The sequence below is a fragment of the Silene latifolia genome, chromosome 1, assembly GCF_048544455.1.
Source record: "Silene latifolia isolate original U9 population chromosome 1, ASM4854445v1, whole genome shotgun sequence".
Taxonomy (NCBI): Eukaryota; Viridiplantae; Streptophyta; class Magnoliopsida; order Caryophyllales; family Caryophyllaceae; genus Silene; species Silene latifolia.
The window spans coordinates 84935906-84954080 of NC_133526.1; the positions used below are offsets into that span (position 1 = coordinate 84935906).

The 18175-nt window shown below is 36.6% G+C and overlaps 2 protein-coding genes across 3 annotated transcripts; one reads left to right on the plus strand and one right to left on the minus strand.

The window, feature by feature from the left end:
• The first annotated feature begins 5050 nt into the window (after positions 1 to 5050).
• Positions 5051 to 9709, plus strand: LOC141607416 (uncharacterized). 2 transcript variants are annotated; one of them, XM_074426772.1, is made up of 9 exons: positions 5051 to 5203; positions 5432 to 5492; positions 6321 to 6465; positions 6546 to 6797; positions 6913 to 7912; positions 8078 to 8328; positions 8404 to 8477; positions 8749 to 8851; positions 9215 to 9709. In XM_074426772.1, exons 2-9 carry the CDS (start codon positions 5443 to 5445, stop codon positions 9245 to 9247), a joined length of 1908 nt encoding a protein of 635 aa, XP_074282873.1. In that variant the 5' UTR covers positions 5051 to 5203; positions 5432 to 5442; the 3' UTR covers positions 9248 to 9709. The 2 variants fall into 2 exon arrangements, with proteins under 2 accessions (XP_074282873.1, XP_074282870.1); XM_074426769.1 differs by lacking the exons at positions 8749 to 8851; positions 9215 to 9709 and having other exon boundaries at positions 5060 to 5203; positions 8404 to 8693.
• A 149-nt stretch (positions 9710 to 9858) lies between these two features.
• LOC141607423 (ER lumen protein-retaining receptor) lies at positions 9859 to 16190 on the minus strand. Its single transcript, XM_074426775.1, has 6 exons — positions 15714 to 16190; positions 14635 to 14900; positions 14399 to 14514; positions 12052 to 12125; positions 10805 to 10868; positions 9859 to 10364 (listed from the first exon to the last, which is right to left on the minus strand). Exons 1-6 carry the CDS (start codon positions 15802 to 15804, stop codon positions 10328 to 10330), a joined length of 648 nt encoding a protein of 215 aa, XP_074282876.1. The 5' UTR covers positions 15805 to 16190; the 3' UTR covers positions 9859 to 10327.
• Positions 16191 to 18175: the final 1985 nt, after the last annotated feature.

The following is an 18175-nucleotide window of genomic DNA, read 5'->3' on the forward strand; positions in this document are numbered from 1 at the left end:
GCGTCACTAGCTTTAAAACCAAGAGAAACAATCACACTATGAAACTTTTCATACCATTGTTTCGGTGCCTGCTTAAGTTTATATAAAGATTTAACAAGTTTACAGACTTTATGTTTTTGACCAGGCATTATAAAACCATCAGGTTGATCCATATAAATCTCTTCATTGAGATCACCATTTAAAAACGCAGTTTTCACATCCATCTGATGAACAAGCAAGTTATACATGGAAGCAATAGCAAACATCACTCTAATGGAAGCAATCTTAGTGACTGGGAACCAGACTTTTGGGTGAAACCCTTAGCCACCAACGTGGCTTTAAATTTATCAATTGTCCCATCAGCTTTGAGTTTCTTCCTAAACACCCATTTACACTCTATAGGCTTACAAGCACGAGGCAAGTCAATAATCTCCCAAGTATGATTAGACATAATGGACTCAATGTCACTATCAATAGCCTCTTTCCACAAAGAAGCATCAACTGATTTCATAGCCTCATCATAGGTCATAGGAACCTCCTCCACAATATACATGTCAACCGACTCATCATCTAGATATCTACCATCCTCCTCCATAAGAAAGTCAGGCCTAAAAGATTTCTCAACTCTAGGTCTCTTACTCCTTCTCAGTTCTATTGGTGGTTCACTAGATGTGTCAACATAGGTTGGGGAGCTACCATCATTATCCTCATTGGAAGAAGTATCAAAGGTCAAGTCCTTCCCCAAAGAAGGTTTTAAAGGGAAAAGGTCCTCAAAGAAAACAGCATCTCTAGATTCAATAATATTACCATAAAAACCCGAACTCGCATCTTTGGTCATGAACCTAAAGGCTGCACTATTAGAAGCATAACCCACAAAAATTGAGTCAATGGTTTTAGGTCCTATTTTGTCTCTTTTAAAAGCAGGTAAGGCAACTTTGGCTAGACATCCCAAAACCTTTAGAAACCTCAAATTAGGTGGATAACTCTTCCAAATCTCATAAGGTGTCACATCAAGTTTCTTATGAGGTACACGGTTTAAAACATGACAGGCAGATAGAATAGCTTCCCCCCACAGAAAATTAGATAACCCAGAAGATAATAACATAGCATTCATCATATCCTTTAAAGTTCTATTTTTTCGTTCAGCTACACCATTTTGTTCGGGGGTATAAGGGGTTGAAAACTCATGTATAATACCATTTTTCTGACAAAATTCCATCAAAAAATCAGATTTGTATTCTTCACCATGATCAGACCTCGCACGCTTAATCTTCCTATCAAGTTGGTTTTCAACCTCAGCCTTATAAATAATAAATATATTCTCAGCCTCACTTTTATTCCTTAACAAATAAACCTTAGTATATCTTGAACAATCATCCACAAATGTTATATAATATCTTTTACCTCCTTTACTTTCACAATTCTTATAATCAGCCAAGTCGGTGTGGATAAGTTCTAACAATTCAGTTTGCCTTTTGGTCACTTCCTTAAAAGGTTTCTTAGAGTGCTTTGCTTCCACGTATACTTGACATTTATCCATATCATAAGAAATCAGATTAGGCAACAAGTTCATTGTTTTTATGCATTTTATGGAATTAGTGTTAACATGTCCAAGTCTAAAATGCCAAACATCAATGAACTCAACGATGTAAGCAGAAGAAGTAGATGCATTCATTTCAATATCAAGAAAAAACAGACCACCATTACAAAAACCTTTGCCAACAAACTGACCATTCTTAGACATGACTAACTTATCAGACTCAAAAGTAAGTTTAAGACCAGCCTTATTAAGTAAAGCACCAGAAATCAAATTTCTACACATAACAGGAACATAGAGCACATTTTCAAGAGTTAAAACTTTGCCAGAAGTGAGTTTCAGGTGCACCTTGCCAATGCCGAGGACTGGAACCTTGCTGGAGTTGCCAACATACACTACCTCTTTCTCATCAACATCTTTGAGCTCCTTGTAAAGATCCTTATTGGTGCAGATATGGCGTGTAGCTCCCGTATCAATAATCCATTCCACCAAGCTTCCAACCAGATTTATTTCAGACACCATTGCAGCAATTATATCATCACCCTCACTTGAACCCTCGACAACATTGGCTTGTGGCTTGTTAGATTTGTAATTTTTGTAGCCACCACGATAATTGTTGTCTTTGTTTTGGAATTTTCCACCATTTGCATTATTGCGATTCCCTTGTTTTTGTTGTTTTTCCTCATAAGATTTCTTAGCCTTGCACTTGAAAGCGGGATGACCAGGCTTGTCACACCACCAGCAATTTCCTGTCATTTTCTTTATTGATTTATCAGCATTTTGTGGTTTGTTGTATTGATCATAGCTCCTCTTGTTTGTACCTGTATTCCTGTATTCAACAACATTAGCCTTAACAATGTTAGTAGCATTAGTCCTTGCACGATCCCGGCTCCTTGTGGCATCCTCAATCTTGATATGACCAATCAGCTCCTGCAACTTCATATCTTTCTTCTTATGCCTCAGATGTTTCTTATACTCATCCCAACTAGGAGAAGGTAACTTCTCAATAAGAGCATTAGCCTGCATATACTCGCACAACACCATCCCTTCACCAAGAATTTCAGAAACCATATTTTCATACTCATGTATTTGTCCATTATATGTTTACCATCAGTAATCTGAAATTTTAACCATCTTGCTACAGCATATTTCTTAGTACCGAAATCATCAGTACCATACTTAGTTTCCAAAGCATCCCAAATTCCTTTAGCGGTTTTAGTTTTGCAATAGATGTCAAACAGATTATCAACCATATAGCGTAACATGACACCTCTAACGGTCTTATTTTCTTTTGCATATTTGGTATCGGGTTTGACAATTTCAGATGAACTAGCCTCTTCAGTGGATTGTGGTTCTTGAAATAACACATAGTCAATCTCATATTGCGGGAAATAAAATAGAAATTTTTCAAACCATCTCCTATAATTTTTCTCATCTAAAAGTTCCATCTTACTAAGGTCCGGGACAATTTTGTGTGGCATTGTGAAATGGTTGACAGGTGTATTAGGAGTGGCGGTAACAATTTCTCGATTGACATTGGAATCGTCAGAATTTCCCGATGGGCTTGTCATTGTTAAAAAACAAGCAAAAACAGTAATATATAACAAAGATCAGAAAGTTCTGTAACTGATTTAGATTGAAAGAAATATGAACTTAGCTGATCAGAAATACCCTTAATCGAGACGACGTGTAAGACACTGCCTTAAATTAGTTAGACCCCCACACCGGTGCTCCTGGGGTTCCGTGGTCACCGATTCTAGGGTTAACGCCTCCTTCCGCACAATGGTGCACTCCACATACAGAAGTGGAAACTGTTCTCAATATGACAGAATGTCAGAATGTAATAGAAAAGAAATAAGAAGGTGTTTTTGTGCTTTCATTGTTATGTGTAAACTGTGGACGAGTGAAGTTTTTATAGCAGGCAAAAGGCTCCTCCAACAGCCAAGCTATTAATGGTATTGATTCTGGTAGTAATGGCCATAATATTGGGCAATGAATGCGGAATTGATTGTGTAATAAAATTCACAACAGCTAGAAAAGAATCTGATGTAAAAAATTTAGACCAGTAGCAAAAAGGAGGGCCTACCCACCGCGCACGTGTCACGAGCCAAACCGAGCGGCGGCGTCGCGCACGTGGGGAGACTATAGTCTATCCTCTATAGTCTAGTTAACATTTGTTAACCCACCTTCATATATAAAGTGGTATGTGCTTCATTATTCTACCAATGTGGGACAATATTACCACACTTAAGTTTTGGAGCAACTTCCATCTCCAACACAAATTATTTATTTAGTATGTACTAGTTGAGATCTCTTGCTAAAGCACGGCATTTGAGAGCTAAAGCGCGGCATTTGTGAGCTTGGCTTATATAGTAAGAATTTAAGATATTTATGTAAATGAGTTTTACTTATAATAAGTTGTAATGTACTGATCATAATGTTAGTGATATTTTCAAGAAAAGTGTATTATTTAAAGGACTTTTAGATTAAATTATTTTTGTGCGAACCTTGTTTTATTATTAAAAATAATGAAAGCCTACTATTATGGAAAAACATAATCTAATATAGGGTCACTACTTATAGGGGATATGAGCATTGAGTTAAAAACGAAATGTAAGTAAATCGCATATTAACTTTATAACGGAAACATATATAAAAATAATACGACACATCTAAACGGACGAAATGTAAGTAAGTCGCATATATTAACTTTATAACGGAAACATATATAAAAATAATACGACACATCTAAACGGAAACATATATTAAATTTCTTTTATTAGTCAATCAATCGGGCCCACTATATTTTGTACTCAGTTAAGAATGTAGTGTAAAAGATTGTATCAATTTCGTTGAATAAACTTGTATAGAATAACATGGGTCCCACTTTCTTTTGTTAGTCAATCAATAGCAATTATTATAATATTAGCCTGGCCCACAGTTATGTCAATCAATTAAGCGGGAAAACATTGAGAATTTCTTATTCTTTTAGTTTAGTGGGGATGACAGCGAAGACAATGAAATAAACAAATTAAAATCATTTCAATAGAGAAAACCACTCTACAAGGGTCTCAACTTTGATGTAATCAAACCTTTAGGACCTCAATTTTATTTACATAGTTTTAAGGACCTCTTATTACTTATTGGACAATATTACTCTTTTTTATTTTTGATATATATTAATTGCATAATATATATTGGGTTTTTCTACATGGTAATCCTATGTTTTTTCATATTCTACATGGTAACCCTACTTTTCAGAGAACACACATGGTAACCCTCAACTCTGTTAATACGCATTGCCGTGACCCTTAACTTTTTTTCCGTCAGTTTTGTCCTTTAAGTATGTGACGTGACCAATTGAATTTTGAGATTTTCTACAAAAATAACCCTATATTTTAAAAAAAAAGAAAAAATCTACAAGTTAACCAAAAAATAAATAAATTTGGAAGACTAATGAGGGAGCAGATTCCCCGGGATATTTCTTACTATTTTCTTATTTTGGGGTAAATAATTGGTTGGCATTGACACATTGTCATTATCCTGAAATTAATTTCTAGCCTGCCTAAATTTTGACATCATAATTTTATCTAACAAACTTTAATAATCATGGTGTTTATATGATTTTAAGTTTTTAACTTAATTCTCCTTTGATACAAACAAGTGAGAAATTCAAGATTACTAGAGGTAAATTATATAACTAAATAACATTGTCCTCTAATTTATCAACATTATTATCTGAAATTCTTAGTTTTGATTATATGGTTGAATTAAGTCCAAACGGATTCGAATGATAACTCATGTTAGCAGACACCAAATCATGTTGGGAAATTCTTAGCTTTGATTATATGGTTCAATTTGTTTAATAATAAGCTCGATTTTAATCATCCCTTTATCTGTGTTTGATATTTTCAGTGTCTCACAAAATGGAATTTGATGTGGCTAATCTCTATCCCTTAACAAGTCTGCAAGTTGGGTATGTTTTTACACACCATTAGATGGTCTTACAATGTGAGAACGTCTCACACAATAACTACTAATGTTTTTTTTATAGTAACCGTGATTTGTACGAAATCCTAGTTCAAATATATAATTCTAGTCATCCAAATTCTTGTAAATTAGATAGACAATCATTTGTTTCGCTATATGGTATTCATTTCCTGAGAATTTCAATAACCAAGGTGAATAGTTACATTTGCAGTAATTAAAACTTCACAAATTATAGGTAACACGTCTTACAATGTGAGACGGTCCTTTTATTTGTCAAACACCAATTTATTACTATCAATAAATGTGTGTATATAAAGTTACACTGTTTTCATCGTTTTTTGGGATTCTAATATGCCATTTACGTAATCAACTAATCACTATATCTCGATCATTTGTTTACCTGTTCATTTTTTTGGTGTTTCGGCCCTTTGTTAACTTTTCTATTTTATTAATGTGAGTAAAATTGGCATTCACTTGCATGTCGGTCTGTTTGTCATCCAATGGATAAAGGTAAACAAATGATCGCGAGGGAGGGAGTAATTACTTCTTCTTGTGCTTAACTCTCTGCATTAGCTTATGGCTGAAAATCAAGACTGTATCAGTATCAATGTATCATATGGCTTGTTTAATCTATATGAACACACCCTTGTTACAACTGACTTTATTAGGTGATCCCTTATCAATAGCATTTATTTGGGTCATTTGGAAACCGTCTCTCTACTAAGCCTAGCACTTGAAAACGATTCACCTCAGGCAGATGAATTGATGCTTTATGCGAAATTTATTACTAAAATTTGGAAATAACTTTTGGCAGGGATGTACAATCTTATCTGTCGCAAGCATACCTGTTTTTCGCTAGAAGTAGTCATAAGTTCCTCATCCTGGTCGATAATCATTCATGGCGGATGCACAATAACCACTCGAGTTCCACCCACTTGAGGGAGCTCTTTGCCACAAAGGTCATTGCCTTCTTAAGAACTTTGGTTCTCTCAAAAGTAGTCGAGTCTGTAACTCATCTTGTTTTTTTGGTTTAACACAGTACAGAACATCACCGTTCAAAAACACTAAAGCTCTAGTAAGGCGTGTGAGTGCACGCTATAAAGATAACTCGATATCTTCAAGTGCTGAGAGGAAGAAATTGCATAGATGGGTATCTGTTGTCAATTCCCGTACTTGGAGATCAACGGCTTTGTTCTCTTTGGTGGATTTGCATGTTGCTTTACATGGCTTTATAGTGTTTGAAGTTTGCTGGAAGGACGTACGTGGCATAAACTACTACAATGAGCTTCAGGTAGCTTTTTTCTGTTCTAACTCCTGCAATATCTATATTAATGCCTGCAACCCTGTAACAGTTATATTCTTTTATCCTGCTTCGCCACGCTAAACAATCTTTTGTTTGTTGACAGACTGATACATCAATGGCTTTTGAAGTAAAATCTATGAAGAAGTGGGATTTCCACAGCATTGATCAAGCCTGTAATTGCGTCCAATCATGGTTTTCAGGAACGCCTTCAGAGGCGAGGTCACTGTGGGAATGCCTTATGTTCTTGGACCACAAAGTTCCTTCACATTCGCCTCGTAAAGTAAGGGTGTCTTTCAAAGATGTGATAGATGACAGAAAGCAAACCAATGTTATGCCGCGCGACAATTACTTTGATCTCAAAGAGTGCATCCATCCTGGCAATGACACATACTGTAAGAATCTGCATCTAGAAGACCAGAATGAACACAGTGTACCGAAACAGCACCATGATACCGACATTGAATCTATGCAATATAAGCATACTCTACTCAAATTCTATTATGACAATAGAGATCTTCCATTTACCTTCAAAGGAATAATCACATCAGATCTAAGGCTATTAACTTTGCTCGAGACGGGTCTGCCTTCTTGGGTGATTTTCCTTCAATCATATCCTTTATTCTGCAAAGTTTATCGTCCTTGGATGCGGCCTCTAGTCCGAACCCTTTACGTTATAATCTCTCTAATCACTTGTATGATTGGGTTTTATGATCTTTACAAGAATGTTCCACTATTGAAAGCCACTGCTTCCCATATTTGTGGGCCCCTTGTCAACTGGATAGAAGATTGGGATATGATCTCCAGAGTTAGATATCTGGGTACAATGTTGTTTCTTCAGAACTTTGAGAAAGCAATGCGATGGTCTCTGAAAATCGGCCGGATTTTGAAATTGCTGCTGTTAATACTCACAAAACCCTTGCTGGAACCTCTTCTGGACTTTGTGGAATTCACTTCACCTGTGTGGCTTATTTTCTGTGAGGCAGGTTCAGACATATACAACGCTGTGTTGTTTGCTTTCGTCTATGTATATGAACTAGTTGTCGACCTGTTTGAGCTGCTGTTCTCACCGTTCCAACTTCTGTACTCGTACCTAATTACACTAGGTACGCTACCTTATATCAGTACTTGTACCTAATTCTCATATGAATCAGTCTCCTGGTAATATAAGCGCATGAGACCATCTCATATGAGAATTTGCGGAAATTTCTTTCTAGCTATCATATATTGTTCCACCAAGGCATCTCATGCACTTGTTTTTGGTTATGCAGTTACATTCTTTAGTCCAGTTTTTGCTTCCCTATGGCAGCTTTTTCGCATTCCCCTTCAAGTATGTTCAGGCATGGCAGATCATATAGTTTCTTTCTGTAGTGAAATTTTTGAGTTCCTTCAAGAAACCGTGATGGTTATTGTAAATAGAGCTTCGGATGCTAGTCGGTTGGCTACACGCGTATCTAGAGCCAAACCAAGCACAACAGATGTATCGGTGTGGAACACTTTGTGGAAAGATTTGTTTTCAAAGGTGACGACTAATTAGTTGCTTAATATCATAGAGACTTTAGATATCCAGTGATCTAAGAATGGCTACCTCTCGCAGGTGTTCCGTTCTCTCAGGAGTATTTTGTATGGACTATTTGCATTCTTGGATACATGCAACCGGCACAGACTGAGGTTTTGTTTTTTTCTCATATTTCTTCCATTCTATATTCGACTAATTTATCGTGTTTCTTGTCGTGTCAGAAGGAGTCTGTTGTTGACATGTGACACAAAACAAACTACAACGGTAGTTCTGTCACAGTATCATAAATTTCGACACTGATGCACAATATCGGACTCATGGTTGTGAAGGCAACCTTACAGCTGAACATTCGTGAAGGCGGCCTTGATGATAACCATCATTTGTAGTATTAACTATGTAATCGCGAACTCATTTGTGATGCAGCACATCCAACCACATTAGAGAGTACATCAACCGTGTGAATAATCTTCCAACACCAGGACTGGAGAGCTCTCACAGAGCACTTCAAGAAGATAGCTCTCTCAAGGTAATTTGTACATGCATTAACCGACTTAATAGAGATCGATCTGTATGCTAAATAAGAAGGCATAAGTAAACATTACAAAACTGACCCGATTCAAACACGACTCAAAATTACTCAGAATGACTAAAAACTAGAACAAAATTCTAGCCATGACTTGAAAATGGCCAGATTGACCTGACCCGGAAACGACCCCAACTTACCTCATACCTTAAAATGACTCTATAATGGCATACTCCGGAATAACCCAAACCTGTAAAACCCGATCAAAATGACTAGTTTGCCAGTGTACCTGCATGTAATGGATGTTTGTGCACTGAGAAATAAATCACGTTTTCTCAAGAGTACATTTTTGCTCTTAACCTGCAGGAAAGTTCAGAAACACATGAACACCTCGACTAAATGAAATCGCAACTATCGCTCCTGTACACGTGTAGCTGAACCCGGGTGTCAAAGTGACCAATCAGCTAAAAGGCTACTCCTACAATCTTCCTTCTGTATATTATGAGTAACTTTCTAGGAGAATTATGATTTGTATAGATACTACAGAAGTCTAAGTAAGGGAGACTAATATTTTTGAATTTTTTGTGTATATGTATTAGTGGTAAAGGCTAACAATTGTAAAACCGTGTTACAATAGCGCACGAATACTCCCCCGAGCTTTCTAGTTCCTATGTAGGTTGAACTGCGGATCTTTCAACTGTATTATGTCTTGGGCGTACCCCAGTGATTGACGCCATTTGATAGTTTGGGCAACGAATGTGTTGTAATTTGTAAAAAGAGTAGCAGGTAACTGTATTATGTCTTGGACGTACCCCAGTGATCTTTCAACTTTTGAATTCAGTTTTGGCTTTCATTTGTTTAGTACTGGATAATTTTATACTGCATGGATCATAACAGCATGGTACGTCGTTAACAGCCATTTTTGCAAATGAGGTCGTGATTCTGTCAACTTCTGTAGCTACGCTATACTGTATTACACTGTTTAAACGTTGAGTGCCATATTAAACTGATTTTTGGAGAAAAAAAAAGGTAACCATGAAAGAACGTAACCAACAAACCCAAGCCTAATCCAAGCTTTGATTTTACACATGACGAGTTACTGTTACAGTGCAACCCAAATTTCAAGATTAGCTAGTTTAATGTTTACACCACCCCTGGGTATGAGCTAAGCAGAAATAACCACCAAATGTTGAAGTAGATTTTCTATAGATTAAAGCTTAAGCTAACATAGAAAGTATGTAGTACCAACTCTGGGAACGTATGTTCTTTACTGGACAAGATCATCCCGATGAATTTGAGTGTATAGAGTGAGATCTAAGAAGGTAGCGGAAAAACCTACAAAATACAGGGCATGGCAACAAAACGAGCTTGGCTACATGGGTTGCATTCAGGTAAATCACATCCTCCACTTGCTTGGGATCGTTGATAGTGTTTTCAAGTAATACTGTGAATCGATTGAGTTTGTGACACTGACAGTACTTAAGCTGGTAACTGGAGCTTTTTGTTGTTCTTCCAGCTGCAACCAAGAAGCATGCACATTCAGTAGAATGGTACTCCGTATTACCATTGTATATCCAGCATGAGATATGTACATTCAGTAAAATAGTACAAGGGTGGGAAATGGGAATAGCTACGTAAATTAGAGGTAGCAACGGATCCAAGACCCAAGCTAGACCTGTCAAATGCCATACAGTTGGGGCGAATGTGGATCTCTTTTTTTCGGGCCAAATGAGTATGTGTCAGATCTGGGGCTGTGACTCAAATCTGGATTTGTTAGGGCCTAAACCCATCCCATTGTCATCCCTAGTTACTCAAAACTCTGTGTGTCAAAGTATGTGCTATGTAGTCGTCTATTTTATAGAAAAATCCTCGTGCGTTTGGATTTAACTGATATGAAAAGTCGTCGTGCACGCAGAAATACGTGTATTCATACAAATTACAAACATAAACGTTTACCTCTCAAAGTAATAATAGAAGAAGTCTGCATAAAGCAATGTCTGAACAGTGCCCGCTATCCAAGCTGCAATTAATCAAATCCATAAAGCACATGTCAAACCACTGAGTAGGGAGAAGGACAGATACCAGTGCCATAGGCAGGAGGAAGCCACAAGACTCGGCTGAAACTTAAAACGATAACAAAAAGCAATAACGAGGTGCAAAAAGCCAAAGAAGTTCATGTTTCTTCCATATCTAAGATTGCCAAGCTTACTAGTCTAGCAGCTACAGTAATCCTGGCAAGAGTAATCAAATGCATAGCTCACGCAAAATGAAATGTTTTCATTTCCAATGGAGCCAAAGACTTCCTATTCTTTGGTTTCAGTTACGATGGAATAAAGCATAATGACTAGTAAACTAGCTGCGCCACTTATTGTGAAATATTAGCCATCGGATGCAATTCTTGACTCTATTTTCATTCACGGCCATCCAGCCTTTCTGTGTTGGTACCAGAGGTAATAGGTAACTAGGTAAGGGGTTGTGTACACCCGGCCCAACCTTACCACTCCATTTGCAAGTCCCTTTGTGCTGGGGCTATGTTATAGTTGTATCTCCGACTACGGAAGGAAAGAAACTGTAACGAATGTAGAAGATGATTTGGTAGATATGAAATATAAATACTAACAAAGATGACGTCGTCTTATCGTGACCTAAAGTGAAGTCAAAAGTGAATGAGAAACAAAAGTATCAAAAACCAGATTCTTCGTGGTTTCATGATCGACTGGTATGACATTTAGACTAATTACCTATTTGACATAGATTGGAAGCAACTGGATAACCACTACTTTTCTGCAACCTAATTTTACGAACATTACTTTCATAGCAAAACAAACGATGCATATAACTCCTTCAAATAAACTTGAATATATACCAACTAGACTCAGATATTGTTATCAAAAGACCAAGACTCGCAAACAATGAAACTTGAAATACACAGTACAATTCATAAGGTTCCTACAAATTTATTGCACTCCCACGTAGGGGGCTTTTACCCTGTTTTAAAAGGGTGTCCAAACATCCAACAGATTAAGATATTGATAAATTAGATACAAAGCATCCAGCAGTAAAATGTTTGGAATTGACAATGCTCAATTCATAGACTGCATACCAAAACTAGTGAATTACTAAAACAGTGAAACAGTTAAAGGGTATGTGTGTATGTATGCTGCCGCGCATGCAAGGAAGTATAAGGGAGAAAGAGAACGTACGTATCCAATGGACATAGTGAGGCTCAGTGAAGAATCGATAAATCCAGTTGAGGATGTATAATGCACGGTAACCCCTGCAAGAGAGAAACACCTATAAAATATCTACATTTGTTTTTTTCCCCTTTGAAGAGAAACATTTCCACAGTGCTGTAATTAACAGGTCTTTTGACAACGAGGAAAGTAAAACTGGCCAAATCATAGGGATAAAATAAACGTTTCGCCAAGTTTAAGGGGCCGTTTGGTTCAAAGGGAAGGAATGGAATGGAATGGAATGTCATACCACTAAGGAACAGATTCTAAATTCCATACGTGTTTTAAATTGTTTGGTTGGACCTTGGTATGGAATGAAATGTCAAATATTATGGAATGGGGTTTGAATCTTCAGGTAAGGGTTGGATATGAGATTGGAGGGAGTTGGTCCGTTGGAAATTGGAATGGATTTAGAATCCATCAGGATTCTAACTCCATTCCAAAATGGGCTAACCAATCACTAAAATGGATTGAATCCATTCCAAAACCTTCACCCAAACACCCCCTAAGATCTTCACGAGAGACGACAAGAGTCCGATTTTCAGTTAATCAAGTGCTTCATTCACCTATATTCTTACAAGCCACTTAGTAAGAATACAAGTATAAATGTTTCTGACTTTCAAAAAATCCAGAAGAAAATTTTCCATGTTGCAGAAAATTAAAGCAAAACATTAACTTAGTTCTCCTAGACCATTTAATGTCAAAGACATTAATAGTCAGAGAATGCATGTTAAATTATTATTGGACTGCAGCCAATGGCCACACATACAAAACCACTATCATTGACAGCGCAATCAATCGTTCACTTTTTGAGGAGAAACAGATATAGAAACTGCAACAAGCCAACAACCATGCTCATCACATGACCACAAGCATGAATTCTAGAATTTTATTGACCACAGGTGCACAGCCAACAATATAACCCCAGAATCAACCATAAGAGACTAAGAGAGCTTATAAAATCTGCAAGACACGGAATGGATTTATCAAAGTAAATGAGCAAGCAAAATTGCAGTGATTAATGTAAACCCGACCACATGGCAAAAAATTGCGGAATCAGTCACAAAAGCAGTAACGGTTGTAAATAGCGGTTGATTACAATAATGCGTTGATGCGTCCAATGTAACAGTTCAGCACAGCTTGTTTTTATATCGGTCATATAAGATTTTAGAAGCACCCTGTACGGGCGCTTAATCCCAAGTCTCGGACTCACGATGAGCCACTAGCCAAAATGCCTTAGCGCGCTTTTGCAAACAAGGTGCAGCTAGAGATGTGCATTACTATGCAATTTCCTTATTTTTTTTCCTCAAATCTTCCACTATGCACTTCTATTTTCATATCATCACTACCTTTAACTCATGTACATGTTAGCCATCTTCAAAACCTAACAAGGGGTATTGATATGAAAAACATAATTCGAGAAATAGAATTTTGTATGGGAAAAGTGCGTCTTACATCTATGAGTTGTCCGCCTACGCCTCGCACCTTATTGCCACAGGCCATCTTCGCATGATACGCCCCTCGCCTTTTAAAACTAAGTTGGTCATATAAGTTGTATCGAGCTAGTATCAGCTTTATTCGCCAATCGCCTCATATTAGTCTATTGTCCAATTATCGGTCAAATTAGTCGCATATAGACTATTTTGGCAACCCTTTCTTTATCGGAAAATTTACGTCACAGAAAGTTAAAAATCTTTTATGAATTGATAGATATGGCACGTTATGACCGATATTTAGTACCATCCCCAACCAGGTCATGACAATTAGCTACATCAAAAATCAGAGATGGTATATCAAAATATTTTAACTTGACACGACAATAATCATCCATTTTGGGGAAAAACATGTTTCATACATCTCCCTGATCAAAAAATTCTCAATTAAGGAGTAATTAAAAATTATTGACTTCACAACTAAAGATGCTCAACAACTTTCTAAAACACATTTAACTACCGCTTTAAGTTTCCTAAAAATCAGATAATAACAAAATTTTAAGAAAATCAATGTAAGAACATATCATAGTGACCATGTGGAGTGAAATCAATCTTTTCACGTTACAACTCAATGCTTGTACTCATCCTAATCTGCACAGTAAATCTAGTGGCTCACAAATCAAGGTAACAGGTTGTTGAGAAACACTAGTAAATAGTCATGCCATTCTAACAGTCCGCATAACAGGCCTAAAGAAAATCATTTATACCCGGCTAACCTTAGATGGAAGTCAAATCCCCCTAGAGTGTGTCCCCATCCATCATCATTTTACCAGGATAAAAGAAAGAAGCTAAAGTAGCTCCCTATTGCGGACAGAGATACATACCCAAGAAGAAAAACATATTGTCCAGTGAGATTGTCAATGTTTCTAGTTCTCTGCAACAGTACTAACTGAGGGAGAATAGCAACTGCTTCCAGGAACAAGGAAAATGTCCACATCACCTGACAATAATATTACGATAATTTTCCGATTAATTAGAGAGCATGAGCTTTGTAGCTTTGAAGCGCGTATTTATAATCTCCTTAAACCCAAGCAATATACAACTAAAAAATACGGAGTACCTCTTTAAACGTATATTTCTCACAAGTAAGGCCGGCCAAAAGTAGGCAAGGCAACACCAGAAACCAGTGTCGAAAGGTATCCTGATCCTTGTCATATGACCTTCGGACAATCTTGTGATGCCTCATGTACCAAACAATAGAAAAGGAGCTGCTCAGAAATATCAGCTTCATGACTGAGTTGTACAGCGATATGAAGTCGGTAAAGAGATCCAAGTAGCGAGTAGCAAACACAATTGCATAGAGTTCTTGAGTTTTCAAAGAGACACCTGCATATAATGAAGTGTTTACTTCTCAGAATGTGTATAGCATTATCATGACATCATCTCCTCTTTCCAATGCTTATTCTAATACCTCGTAATACTATAACCATTTCTAACAATCTTCCTAATTACTGTGCAGTTTACTAAAACGTCATATAGAAAATACTGGAGGGCGTATCTGCTAAAATTTGCAGGACCCTTTCTAATAAAGAACAAAATAGCTCAGTTACTCTGCTACATGCAACTCAAAAAGGTTGTATGATCACAAGAAAGGCACTTAAGCAGCTATCATTGAAATGCATGGAACAGCACATAGATGAAAGAGTAGCCAATTTTCTCATAAATGTAACAGCAGTACACCACATAAGAAGTACCAGAGCTTATTCATTTTGGGTTTTTGGCTACATACTGAATCGTCAAACCATGGGTACGCGATTGCCATTCCATTTTGGTTCGCCCGAAACAATAATTCAAGCCCCTAACTTAATTACATTACTACAGTAATAATAATTCGCCCCCCTAACTTCGAATTCTGGTTCCACCATTGTGCAGTGTGCATCCTAAGAAGAAGAATTCATTTCCGATTGGTCCGAAAACTAACCCTCAAACACACAACATCCATTTAATATCTCAACAACTACCCAAAATTACACTCCACTCCTACTAATAATAATAATAAGAACAAAACACAGATGCACAGTGTAAAGTCATTTGCTAATTACATAGAAATACAACATTACAGAAATTAACAGCAATGAAATGAACTAAACTAATATCATATGAATTTAAAACTAAAAAAAGGGTTTATTGAAAAAATACCAGCACAGGATTTGATGGTATGGATCTTGAGGAGTAAGACAAGAACACTAGCTAAATGGGTCATATCACCTGCTAATCTAAATATATTCATCTTTATTTTATTAAATTATGATCAAATCAAATCAAATTACCCCCAACCCCAGAATTAATTGAATATATTGTATAATTAGATTGGGTACAAAATTGGGGGTAATTATTGAGGATTTATTGATAGAATGAAGATCCAAGTTGATGGATCTACGTATTTTGGGATTTTAGGAGGAATGTATGAAATTGAGTTCAACAATTAGTAGATGTGGGTTGAAGTGTGTGGAGGTGAATCAGATGCAGTAGAACAACAAGAAGACTGACATTTTCATCTCATCATCATTTTCCTTCCCCTCTTTTTTTATTTTTTTTAGTTTGGCTAGGGTCAACGGGATGGGTCAGTTTGAGTTTGTCATGACTCATGCAGAAATGCGGTTTTGGTAGAGTCGTCTTGGGTTCGTGTTTGATTTTGGACTTTGGGTACGCTAGGTGATTTTTGGATCGTATTTCGGGAGTGGGTTACGTAGGCGTAGATCAAACAATTGATTTGACCCGAATAACCTGATCATTCAAGATTTGAGCTTGACCCGAACTCGAATTGACTTGTCCCATAACACGACCTCAATGTTTATTATTGCATACTGATTATTATCCATAAATAAGTTGTAACCCCAGAACAATCTAAACTCGAGACGACTCGACCTGACCCGATTTCTGCAAACTCGAAATTGTCGACCTGAACTCACCTGACTCGAACCCGACTCATTTGACCTGTTTATTAGGTTTACTTAGGTGTTACATGTCAAACGGGTCCAACAGGTCGGGTCATGCAGGTTAGGGTCAAAATACGGATAAAAACGGATAATCTCATGGTGTCCATGAGATTTGCATTTTTTTCCCTAAATGCCCCTACTTTTGTCAAAATAAAATGTTGGACTTATATCACTTAGTTACGATATCAGAAAGCTACAAGTTTTTTTTCCTAAGTTGATCGTGTTTACGAGATCTTTAATTAAAAATACTCGTGTTTTTCTGATATCTTAGACTGACTTTTTGCCTAGTCAAAGTTTATTCTTTAAGAAACTTTGACTGGCTATAACTTTCGATCACTCGTTCATTATAAAATAAAGTTTTGTTTTCCAAAATGATTGTTTTTACGAGATCTACAATTAGAAAAAATAAATTCACGACTTTATGAACTTGTGACTAGGAGATATGAGTACTTAAAGTTATTTTGGAGAAAATAGGGGTATTTGAGGAAAACGTGCAACTCTCAGGCGTATCATGGGAATTTTCCCTAAAAAAAATAGTTTATAGCTCTTTTTTTACGATTTTTTAAATATATTTTTTTTACAAAAATAAACATATTTAAAATTAATTTTTTTAATCATATTTAATGTTTTCATTAGTTATATTGACAAAATTATTAAAATAAAGTTTTGCTACTCCCTCCGTTCCAATCACATTTGGTTACAATACCATTTGCAATGAATAAAAAAGGCAAACAAATAATTTATACAAAGAGAGTATTAAATGTTATATAAGATATAAAATTGATTTTTTAATTGTGTTTGTAATTTAAGTACTAAAATAGTAAATTTTTAACTATTATTTCAAATATAATATATAAATATTACCACTTTTTCTTTTTGTCGCCCGAAAATTACTCATGTCGCCCATTTAAATTACTAAATTACCCTTCATCCTTAACTCACTTCCGTAATTACCCCTCTAAAGTCAACACTCTATTTACTGTAACTAATTACTATGTATGAACTTAAGTTACCCTACTTCCCCACCGGACTGAATTTCTGAACCATTTGACGCGGCGGCGACGACAACAATAACGACGGCAACACCAACAACAACACCAACAACGACTAAGGTAAATTATTCTCCATTTTAATTCATTTACTTGAATTGTTGTAACTGGGTGTAAAATCAATAGAGGGATTGTCGAATTGCAAATTATACAACCAAAATTTCCCTAATCTGGAAATTCATGAATGAATTAAAGTAACGATTTGCAAATTATTACAATAAAATGATCTATATTTACATCTTACAACTGAGGGACGAAATTCTGGTAAATTCGATTCGACTTACGGCATCGTCGCGGTGTTGGGGGTCTCGTTTCTTTGAAGGTATGTGCGCCGTGGTGTGCTCGTGTTGGCTATACGACATAGCAGTGGAACAGTCGTGTTAGTCGGATGCATGGGGCTGGATTTGTCGTGTAAGATGCACGAAATATCAGCGGTATCCTTGTGTAGTCAACACGACATGCTCTTGGTGTCGTCGTTTTGTTTGCACGAATCTTCCATTGATGTTTTCACCATCTTTGCACGAAATATAAGTGGTTTCATCTAGCTTCATCTTGCTCGGACTGAAAGTACTCGTTTCGTATTACTTTGAATTGTGCTCTTTTCCGGACTGAA

Coding starts and splice junctions, on each gene's coding strand:
- LOC141607423 (XM_074426775.1), bottom strand. CDS start 15,804: ATGAATATATTTAGATTAGCAGGTGATATGACCCATTTAGCTAGTGTT. Junction 14,901..15,713: donor TACCATCAAATCCTGTGCTG/GTATTTTTTCAA, acceptor CATTATATGCAG/GTGTCTCTTTGAAAACTCAA. Junction 14,515..14,634: donor AGAAATATACGTTTAAAGAG/GTACTCCGTATT, acceptor TATTATTGTCAG/GTGATGTGGACATTTTCCTT.
- LOC141607416 (XM_074426769.1), top strand. CDS start 5,443: ATGGAATTTGATGTGGCTAATCTCTATCCCTTAACAAGTCTGCAAGTT. Junction 6,798..6,912: donor ACTACTACAATGAGCTTCAG/GTAGCTTTTTTC, acceptor GTTTGTTGACAG/ACTGATACATCAATGGCTTT. Junction 8,329..8,403: donor GGAAAGATTTGTTTTCAAAG/GTGACGACTAAT, acceptor TACCTCTCGCAG/GTGTTCCGTTCTCTCAGGAG.